The 11,330-nt window shown below is 45.7% G+C and overlaps 1 protein-coding gene across 1 annotated transcript in view; it reads right to left on the bottom strand.

Annotated features, from left to right (window-relative positions):
- Positions 1-9,991, bottom strand: part of fam171b (family with sequence similarity 171 member B) — a gene marked incomplete at its 3' end in the record, with an annotated part of 23,306 nt that extends 13,315 nt beyond the window's left edge. Inside the window, exons 1-2 of the mRNA XM_079495564.1 lie at positions 9,655-9,991; positions 3,249-3,488 (exon numbers count right to left, since the gene is read on the bottom strand). Coding sequence (XP_079351690.1) covers positions 3,249-3,488; positions 9,655-9,871 — 457 coding nt within the window. The 5' untranslated portion in view covers positions 9,872-9,991. The remainder of the gene's footprint in view (positions 1-3,248; positions 3,489-9,654) is intronic.
- Between the last annotated feature and the right edge of the window lie 1,339 nt (positions 9,992-11,330).

The raw sequence follows: 11,330 nt of genomic DNA, 5'->3' as shown, positions 1-11,330 counted from the left end.
CTCTCTGTGTCCCTCTCTCCCCTCTCTCTGTATCCTCTCTCTCTGTGTCCTCTCTCTCTCTGTGTCCCTCTCTCCCCTCTCTCTGTGTCCTCTCTCTCTCTGTGTCCCTCTCTCCCTCTCTCTGTGTCCTCTCCCCCCCCCCCCCCTCTCTCTCTCTCTCTCTCTCTCTCTCTCTCTCTCTAGCTGTTGCCAGACAAACCAGACAGGCGCGTCCGTTTTCACTGTCGGCCAGCGTCTTTTCCGGGTTTTTAGACAGCTGGTGGATGGAAATTAAGCTCGGCAAGCGTTTCCGGGAATCTGGCCGTCGCGGCATTCAGCCGCATCGGTGGAGCTTCTTTTCCATCCACCAGCTGTCTAAAAACCCAGAAAAGACGCTGGCCGACAGAGAAAACGGCCGCGGCTGTCGGCTCAGGTCTGAAAACGCTGACTCTCTCTCTCTCCCCCCCCCCCCCCCCCCCCCTCTCTCTCTCTCACCAAAAATACACCATCCACAACAAGCTCATAAAATATGTATATTAATTTTGGGGTCCTTGACATGAAAATATTTGAGAAGCACTGGTTTACACGACATTAGTGCACAGGCCTGAAAATAAGCTAGCCCCCCCTCCCTCCCCCCCCAAAAAAGACGCAAACACCAATACTTACAAGCTAACCTCACGTCACCAGGCTTTCCACCTCGGAGGAAAGCCTCTGTGTCTGTGTTACTAAATTGCCATGTGATCCGGTTCGGGGGAGGATGATATCGTTACGTCATGTTCATTGTAGTCATTGTTTTGTAGTCATCAGGCCGGAACCCTCTTTAAAGCAGAACATCCTTTCCCTCAAACCGGAAGAATAATTCCCTCCCAATAAAAGCGTGCTCGCACTACGCCGCATCAAGGCCTTTAATCGGATCATAAACCCGAAAAGGAATCGGGATCATAAACCCGAAAAGGAATGCTGCCCAGGCTACTTACAAGCGATTTTACAGAAAAACAAGCCCAAAGTCGCTTATATAATAAGCTGACATGTCTCTCTCTCTCTCTCTGTCTGTCTATACCCATGCTACCCTCCCTCGCTCTACCCCTCGGCCCCATATGGCCTCCCCTCGCCTCGCCTCTCATCTTGCCGTGCAGTCTGCTGTCACTGCGGCCCGTGCCGAGGAGGGTAATCAAAACGTAGACAAAAGCATACACCCCCCCCTCCCACACACACACACACACACACTCCAGACCCCCACTCCCACACACACTCCAGACCCCCACTCCCACCGGGTCCGGGCCCCTCTCTCTCTAACAAAGACCACCATGCTTCGTCAACATGCACACACTTCCCATCCTCCACCACGCCGACCTGATACGGGACAATGGAGAGGTTTTTGTTGTCCTATCTAGGGGGGAGACGTTTCCGCATCCATCGGGGATCACGATTATGACATTTTAAACTGATGATTAATTCTCGCTCAAATAACTGCGATTAACAATTTAATTGTGTTTCTGTAAACAAAGGTGCACAGGGAAAGATTTTCTGTAAAATCACTTGTAAGTAGCCTGGGCAGTGTATTTGTATTTACTCATTATTATATTCATTATATTATTCATTCAAGTTAACATAACTATAACTAAATGCACTTGAAATTAAATACAAGGGTTACTTTTTCAGGATTCCAATTCAAAAATAGCAAAAGAATTATAATAATCAGGATCTCAATTCAAATATAGCAAAAATAGAGCTTGTAGATTCGCAATCTTTGCTACAACAGTAATATGCAACGTGGCCCTCTGGAATGAGTGTGGAACTACAGTGGCCCTCTTCATAAAAGTTGCCGACCCCTGATTTAGGAGGCACTGGAAGCAGGGGGTGTAAATCAATACAACGACTGTAGAACGTGGCTTTCAATTACAGCTTACAGTGCACTACTTAGGACTGTGACTCGCTGTAGTGTGACGTGAATAAAACCTTTGTGACAAATTGTTTGTTGTTACTGGACAGCCGAAAGCTCATCAATCTTAAATGTGCATATTTAATTCATAACGGCGTTTAGAATAGCTGCTGCCACTGTACATAAATGTGTTTTTTTTTTAAATGTTTATTAGCATGCAGCACGAATGGCTTGAGGCAGTCTTGGCTGTTTGGCACGAATAGCTCAGTTAAGTGCCACTGCTCTTGCCTTTGGCTATTTGTCCTCTATTGCGTTTGACACTCGGGTTGAAACACATTTCAGACTCTACTGCTCTCAGTGCTCTTTGGTATTTAGACCTGACGTCGAAATTTATCCTGACAGTTTTCGGAAATATGCTACCTATGTTTCTGTATCAGTGGTGCTCAATATTTCATGTCAAGGAAACCCAAAAATTATATGTAATCGGCCACCGACCCCCATCTGAAAATATGTTATTCCAGGTACCCCTCAGAAGCAAAGATTTGAGTTAAAAACGATCGCTCTGAAAGAATCAAAGATTTTTGCTGCATTTTCACGATTTTTCAAAAATAGCAGACTTATAAGCTCGTAGCGTGGCAGCTTGTAGATCTACTATTTTTCAATAGCTAAAGTATAACATAATGCTTAAAACACCAAAAGGGGTTCCCGACCAGAATGGGTTAAGGGATATTTCACTTTCAAAACAACTTTTGGTCATTTCATCATCTACTCTCAGGCTTATGTGAACACCCAAGACAGATTTTTAAGTTGCATTTAGTCAGCATTTAGATATTTGATATTAATTTTAGCTCAAGATGTGATTCACAATGTTAATGATTTTTTTCAGACCTCCAGTTTTAGGCAACCCAGAATGGGGGGACTTTTTTATTATGTCCACACAACAACTCTAAGGTATATTAATGACATAGTAAAACGTTGAAGATGAGTGGTATTCCCCTTTAGTAACTTCCTCTTGGGGTATTCCGACGCGTTCCAAGGCCCGTGAGTCGATGTAATCCCTAAGACTGCGCCTTGGTCTGCCCCGGGGTCTCCTCCCAGTGGGACGTGCATCGAGGACCTCCCTAGGGAGACGCCCGAGAGGCATCCTAACCAGATTCCCGAACCACCTAAGCTGGTCTGATCTAATATCAAATATGTAAATACTGAATTGAGCAACTTAAAAACTGTCTGGGGTGTGTTGTTCACATAAGAGTAGATGATAAAATGACCAAAAGTTTTTTTTTAAAGTGAAATATCCCTTTTGTAAGTACGTGCCAATTTTTGTATTGTGCTGTAACTGTACTCCGAGCTGAAATAAAGGTTATGATGATGACGGACGGTGACTCACTGGGTCTCTTGCTGGTGGTCCAGGGCAGAGGACTGGGGACGTAGCCATCCATGGCGGCCAGCAGCACCAGGCCCAGGCCGGGGCTGTAGGGCACCCAGAGCAGCACCTCGGCCCGGGGCCCGGCCGCGGTGGACGTCGTCCGCAGGGTGTGGTTCACGTACACGTACACGGAGGCGCCCGCCAGGGGCAGCCGGGTCACCATGTCCCTCACCCGGACCCTCAGGGCGAACTCTGGGCTCTCTGTGAGGATGGGATACGACACCGTGAGAGGTACAGTATGCATATGGGCATTGGGTAATAATGGGTTGTTTATACATGGGCAACTTCATCTCAAAATGTTTCTTCAACATGCAACATCCCCCCCCCCCCCCCCCAGAAGACAAGATTTGTGTTAATAAAAAAGAAATAAATCTCTTGTGACAAAGATGCAATGAAAGAGAAAAACTCACTCTTATATTTTTCTTAATCATTTTTATTCCTGGGTTTTTGCAAACCATTTTTTGAGTGGTGCAACCACTCCAACGAACAGCAATGTCCTTGTTCAACTATGTGTGTTTGTGTGTGACTATGTGTGTGACCATGTGTGTGACCAGTACCAATGAGTACCAAAAGTGGCGCTGTTGTAACAGAAACGGAGAGAGAGAGATAGTGCTGCATGTTGCCTGCTAATGAGAGAGAGAGAGAGAGACAGAGAGGGGGGGGGGGGGGATTTGCACCACTCAGTTCACACGGGTGTGATTTTTTTTACCCAGTGTTGCAACAGACTGATAGAGTCCAAGCTGCTGCTTTTCACCTGGCAGGGGGAGCCGGCTATAGCCAAGGGGAGCCAGTTTTAGAAACCACAAACCAGGATTACTACACGGGGAGAACATGCACGGGGAGAACATGCACGGGGGGAGAACATGCATACTCCACACAGACAGGCCCTTTTGCCAACCCCACCTAGGGTATGAGGTAGGGAGAGAACACGCCCACAGCTTCCCCAGCGGGAATCGAACCCAGGGCCTTCTAGCTGTGAGGTGCCAGTGCCACTGACTGCGTCACCATGCCCCTAGAGCGCACTTAGCGCACCAAAGAAGTCAGAGCGTGTGGTAACAAGAAAAGTAATCTCAAACACTTTCTCATGTTGACTTTGCCTGAATAGCATTCAGCCCCAAATGTCGTCGTATCACACTTGGGGCATAACGTGTCCACAGACCACAGTGATAAAGGTTTATTGAGACACGTTTACTATAATTGCATTTGCCATTGCCATAGGAATAACCAGCATTTGTCTGTCTGATACCTGGCACTTTCCACAAATCTATATATCACGTCACACGATGAATTAAAATCCCCCCCTCGGTAACCTTTCAGCTAGTCATAAAATAGTGATGAGCCAACAGGGGCAGGGATGAAAAATACATCAAAGTCAAGTGGCAAGAGAAGCCACGTGCCTCCCTTAGTCACGACACGTCCTCCATTCTAACGCCACACGTCCACAATGTCCACATTAGACCAGTGGTTCCCAAACCTTTTCATGTCACGGACCCCCAAATTGACACTCATTAGCCCACGGACCCCCATTTGAAAATATATGCCAGGGACCCCCATAAGAGAAGATCTTTACGGCTCTAGCAGTGATTTTCAAACATTTTTATTTCTATCTCTGTGACCCCAATTTTTATTGTAAAATTAAAGTTAATTTAACTCAGTGTACAGATGGAACCAAATTAGACCTAATCATGCAAATTACAGCAAATAGAGTACCGAAGTCTGATGTAATTTAGTGCACATCCTACCTGGGTAGTGTCATTTTCCCCCTTGTTTTATATTGCGTCAAATAAAAACTGTGTTCCAAAAATTAACAAATGATCCCGGCGGTTTGACTCATATGGTTATGAAAAATCACACCCGTGTGAAGTGAGGGTCGCTCTTATCGTCATACATCACATTCTCTGCTCAGCCAATCAAATCATCACAAATGTCATTCCGGCCAATCACTTTTGGCGTCTTCACTTTTCTGCCCTCACTTTTATCTATATTACTTATTAAGAGAAAACCTGCGCGTCACGAGCAACACTTCTGCACACTTCCATGGACACGATCACACGCCACGGAGCACGGCCAGCCTCCCGGGACCTCGCGAAAAAACACCCTCCGATCCCGCACAAATGTGCGTGCCTGACCCACGCAAAGATTTGCGTGTGATACCCACATTTAATACATTTACCCCAAAACACACAACTAGCCCCGCACTGCATGTTGGGAAGGACACAGCTTAATGTAGGGGTCACCGATTGCTGTGCAACATCCCCCTCATGTTCTCACCACCCAATCTGCCTATACATTGAGGAGGACTTTTGTATCGCATTGCGGGGGGACTTCAACTGTGTGTGTGTGTGTGTGCGTGTGTGCGTGCGTGCGTGTGCGCGTGCGTGCGTGCGCAGTACACATACTATTTACCCAGGGTGTGCGTGTGTCTACGATGTGTAGCCATCCGTTACTATGTGGCGGCCACAATACTGGGTTTAAAAACACAGCTGAAACATGCAGTGGAGGCTGGCCAGCCAGCCACACACACACACACCACCTCTCATCGCCACAAAACGCGCAGTTGGATGCCAAGTTCTTCTGCGCATTATTTATTTCCCAGTCCCACCACGGTGTGTGTGCGTGCGCGTGCGTGCGTGTGTGTAGTTTGATTTCAGCATCACTAATCAAAATAATACAAAACAAGTTAACAACACTAATAATAACCCATCCGTTACTACATATGCAGGGCACAATACTGGGTTTAAAAACACAGCTGAAACATGAAGTGGAGTCTGTCAACTCCCGCAATTTCCTTCTTCCCATATTGCGCTGCAACGTAACTCTAGGATGAGCCGCCCATAGGGCGGCGAAATTCTACTTTGTACTTTGCTCAGCCAATCAAATCATTGCTATGGGGTGATCAGCCAATCACAAGCCAATGTTTGTGTTCACACAAACCTGGAAAGCTGGGCATAGGAGGGGCTAGTGCCCCTCAAAAATCAACTGACAGCGAGAAAACACTAATGTTAGTGCCATCGAATTTGTTACATGAGTGACTGTCGTAAACTATACCGAGCCAACCCCCAGACAATATCACAGAGAGTTTATTTTTGGACCACAATGCTTAGGGGCCGTTCACACCTAAGAGACAGCTGTCTCTCTCCTCGGTGTCCTCTGTGTGTCGCAAGCTCGCAATTCATTTCCAATGGGAGTCACGTGGTTTGACGAGACAAGCTTGCTCCCTGCTTGCTCCATGGGGAGGAGAAGACGTCAGGACTTCGGTACTGAATAAAGGCTATATAAAACCTGTAATACATCTGCAGCTTAGTTACATACAGTTTGTAAATCACCTGTGTGGAGAATGCAGTGCTGGCCTACATTATATTTGTCCAGTGCTGACTTGCATGTACAGAATATGGAGAGGAGGGATGGTTCTTCTGGGTCAACAACAGAGCTGTTTACCGTAATGCCTTGTGAATGTTTTTTTGGGCCTAATTCAAATAAACATGCTGGGAGGTTCCCACACAACAACTTGCTCTCTCAGCCCCACATCACTAGAGATTGTAGCAGTACCATTTTGTCCTTCCAGATACGATTCTGATATACTTAACTTGCGTATGGGTTGAATACCGAATAACCGATCCGATACCAGTGTGTAATTTTGAAATCGCACTTGTATGAAGTGTATTTATATTGGCCACATGACATCTTATGTCGTCATTTAGTGCCCTAAACAAGTCCATAAAGTGCTCTAACAGACCGCTTATCCGGTTGAAACTCTCACATCTGGCCCGGACGGTTAGCTCAACCGCCTGGTCCGATCCCGACGATTCTTCCGTCCATCTCTCTCCCTATTTCCTGTCACTCTATTTTCAACCTATCAATAAAGGCAGAAAAAGCCAAAAAGCCTTTGGTTCTGATGCTACCCATGGACCGCGATGGGACGGGGGTGAAGTTTTTTTTGGGACCGTACAACTTATCCTCTCTCTGTGTGTTTTCTATTTCTCTCTCTCATACTGAATCTGGACGCTTTATTTTCTGATCTTCTGAGCAGAACTCTGGTCTTATACCTCACTCTCAACACAATCGGTTGCTGTGCATGGCAGGGCATGCCTAACAACAACAACGTGTGCAGGCTGCCACCCCTCCATACTGTATTTGGGCATTTTGACATCACCTCTATGATGACAGAGATCCACATGGATGCCAACCTTTTTGAGGGGCACTAGCCCCTCCTATGCACAGGATTGTGTGTAGGTGAGTTTGAGCATGGAATGTGATGATTTCATTGGCTGAGCACTGCATGTGATGTATGTTGATGTTTGATGATAAGAGCGCCCCTCACTTCACATGTGTGATTTTTATTTTGTAAGGTACAACTTCTACAGAACTAGGACGGCACCCTAGTCGGGTTTCTAAACCGAATATGTCGACGTACGATGATACGAGTGCCCCTCACTTCACACGGGTAAAATCAATTTAACAATTGCGAATAAAAGCACTTATTTGTCTCGAGATCTGTATAGCTTTGAGACGCGCCAGGCGAGGCATGGAAGAAAAGAGAGGAAAGTACATTTTGTACATGTTTTGTTTCGCTGGTTCAACTTCTGCCTCAGCTGAGTTGGAGCTCATGTATGCAGAAGCAGTGCACGTGCGCATAACCGTGCATGTGCACTGAAGAGTGAGCCTGCGCAATGCATTATGGGGTATGTCCACTCGTCTAGTCTAGTGACCATCGATGCTCCCTACAATCCCCGGTGCATTGTGGGATACTTCAGTCCACTACATAAGGGTGCAAAAATGCTCACTATACATTTGGACACTAATCCAAAAAGGCGGAACCCCAAAGTAGTGCACTATATGGGGCATAGGGAATGAATTGGGACGCAGCCCTGGTCTCTAAACTGCCTCCCCCTGAGTAGCCGGGGTGCGTGACAGAGGGGAAAGTAACTGGTTGGAATAACGTGTTCCTTCCACGTGCTACGTCCAACCGGGGGAAACATCCCCCCCTGTCAGGTGATAAGAAGCGGCTTGGACTCCTCATGTATAGAAGGTAGCATGAGGTCAGTCCATTGCTCTCCCCAGGTTGGCAGAGGGAGTGTAGCGAAAAAGTGACAAAATGGGTTACAAAAAAAACAAGAATAAAAATGCCACAAAAGTACATTTTAGATAATGTTTTCATGCTTCCTCAAGTAGCAGAAGCACTATAGTGGTGCATGGGTTTGGGATTTTATTTTTAGGAGGAGCTGTGTTTTGTTGCTGTGGGTGTCGGCAGCAGAGGACATGGGGAATGGTGGAGGAACACACACCCACCATCCCCACACACCCACCATCGGTCCCCACCCACCCACCCACACCATCCCCTCACACCCACCTACCACCATCCCCAACAACCCTGCACTGCACGCCAACAACAGACACAGTAAACAAAGACCATGGCACCCTGGTGGCCATCAGTAGAAGTGATACGGATAATGCTGTATTAGCAATAGTAGTATAGTGTATCAGAAGGAGAGCGCACACAGAGGATTAACATACATTCACCTTCAGCACAGCAAGCTATACCTGCTGCTATAGCCGGCCAGAGCTAGAGAGATTAAACTCTCTCTAATCCCCCACACCTCCACAATGATATTAGTACACTATAATCCGATTAGACGGCACTGGACTAGAGTCTCTGCGACGTCTCACAATAGTCCATCGGGACATTAAATGGCCTAAATGTTATCAGGAGTCAAGACAACGTTAATATCAGGAGGACATAGGCTACAGTTCAGGTTACAAAGGATAGTACAAGTATAGTGGCAGCATTAGTAATGCTCTCTAGGCCTATACTAAACAGCACCGTACAACTATACAGTAGCTTTTCACTGCATTCTATTTCTACTGATGTATAAGGTTGATATGAATCTATATGAAACATGGAAACTGAACTGGAGCTGTTGATCAAAACACATTTTCTTTGGGATTAATAAAGTATAGGCTATATGTATCTACCAAAATATCTGTCTCAGTACCTGCATTTACACAATTTTGCCCAATAAAATATTTAATTTCAACAAACCATTGAAAGCCTTAATTATCGTGGTTCAGATTCAAGATTGCTTTATTTGTCATTTGTTTTTTTCAATCTGCAAGCAGCTTTGGAAAAAAGAAATACAATGAATTATGCTTCTCCTAGTTTAAAGACAGCATAAATTCATAAAATAATTCAGTGTATAAATAAATACACTCGTGCTTTTGTAGCCTATAATGTGGCAATGCATCCGTGACTGAATTAGACTTTCCCCCTCGCTTCTATCGTTTTAACATTAGGCTATTTCTCCAAGAAACAAAAGCAATTTTTTCCTCCACGCAAGGCAAGCCCCCATGCATTGCATTGATCGGTTACCTGTTACGATCTTGGCCGGGGTGTGAGTGCTGATCCCCGGCCGGCCCGTGGCTGTGATGACCGTGGTGGTGGCATTGTCCTCCGCCTCGGACAGGGATAAGGAGGAGGGGAGGCCCCTAGCCTCCTCCTCTCCTCCATCACCATCTCCGCGCACAGCAGCGATCACCAACGCGCACAGCAGCAGCAGCAGCAGGTATCGGTGGTGGTCCGCGGGCATGGTGGTGATGGTGGCGGCGAGAGGGAGCCCAGAAGAGCCCAAAAAGACATCACTTAACACAGCTGGTTCCAGTTCCTCCACCGAACGAGCTCACATCCATGGGAAGAATTCAGGAACACGCAGGAGGAATGGATGGATGGATGGATGCTGAGGAGGAGTCTGTTGTGTATTTATGCAGGAGGAGAGGAGAGGAGGCCTCCTCATGTCTTGTCTGGAAACAAACGGGGCAGATCAGATGGATGGACCCACGCCACGCCACGCCACGGATTTCCACGCAATCAAAACGTGAGTGGGTTGTGGTTAGACGTTAGAGGGGCTGGTGCTGAGGTTGAGCGGTGCGGGGATAGGGTAGGATAGGGTCTGTTTTTGCCTTGCTTTACTGGTCGACAGGAACGCTCGCGCCTACTGTTTATTGGTGTCTCAAATCTCCCAATTTTTTAAAAAAGTGGCCCAAAGTGTACTTTGACCTCCATTGATTTGGCATTTTGCATGTGCCGTCTTTTGGAGAACCCCCCCCCCCCCCCCCCCCCATTCCTATTTTTGAGCTAGTCCTACACACATATATTATTTTGTGATAGATCAATATTAGCCCACAGTTTTCAGAGTCGTACACAACAATATGTTTTTCTGTGAATACTAACTGAATAGCATTAAATACATTTATAATTTATATTTGCAGCACAAGATATAACTTTTTTAATTAATTTAATCTTTGACTAGACTGCACACTGCACAGTAGTTGATTGATTGATTGATTGATTGATTACAGGAGTCAGGTCTGCTAAGAGGATTAAAACAAAACAAAAAGCACTACAGCTTGTTTATACACTGGGGTGCTCAAAATTGTTAATTTATTTTTCTTGCAGCAATTTGTGGAAGCTTGTACAGCGTTTTACACCTGTACACTTCTGATGTGACAATAAACTTTAAGTTGTAATTGCCCGCACGTGCATTTTGTTTCCCTGAACTAAATGTTTTAAATTGAGGTAAAACAAAGTACCCTATGTGCGCAGCAGCAGGGCGTGTATTCTAACCTTTTAGAGTATATATTCTGCATGCGTGTATTACAGTACACCATTTTAAGCTCAACACCGCCCTCTTTTGGTAAATTAACGGCACGACTGCCGCTTCTTTTTACACCGAAATGCAATGTTTTGAGAAGAAAGATGATGTGAAGAAGCCAATGTATCAAAACAGTCACAGATCAATGATCATACAGTTCAAAGTATATACGTGTTCAAAGTTGTGCATATGACTCTGTTCTGCAGTATTTACAATGATTATTATGAGCCTAATTATCATAAGACCAAAAGAAGCACAAAGCAAATGGTTTTGTCACTCACTCATAATATTAAAGGCCGCATGCCACACCAAGTGTTAGCATGAGTGGCTTTGCTCCACACACAGACTAAAGAAAGATAATAAAGCACGCACATCCACTAACTATAAACGCCAGGTG

This window comes from Electrona antarctica, assembly GCF_951216825.1.
Source record: "Electrona antarctica genome assembly, chromosome: 24".
Lineage (NCBI taxonomy): Eukaryota > Metazoa > Chordata > Actinopteri > Myctophiformes > Myctophidae > Electrona > Electrona antarctica.
Note: the sequence above shows the minus strand (reverse complement) of the source record. Positions and strands in the feature narration are given on the sequence as shown.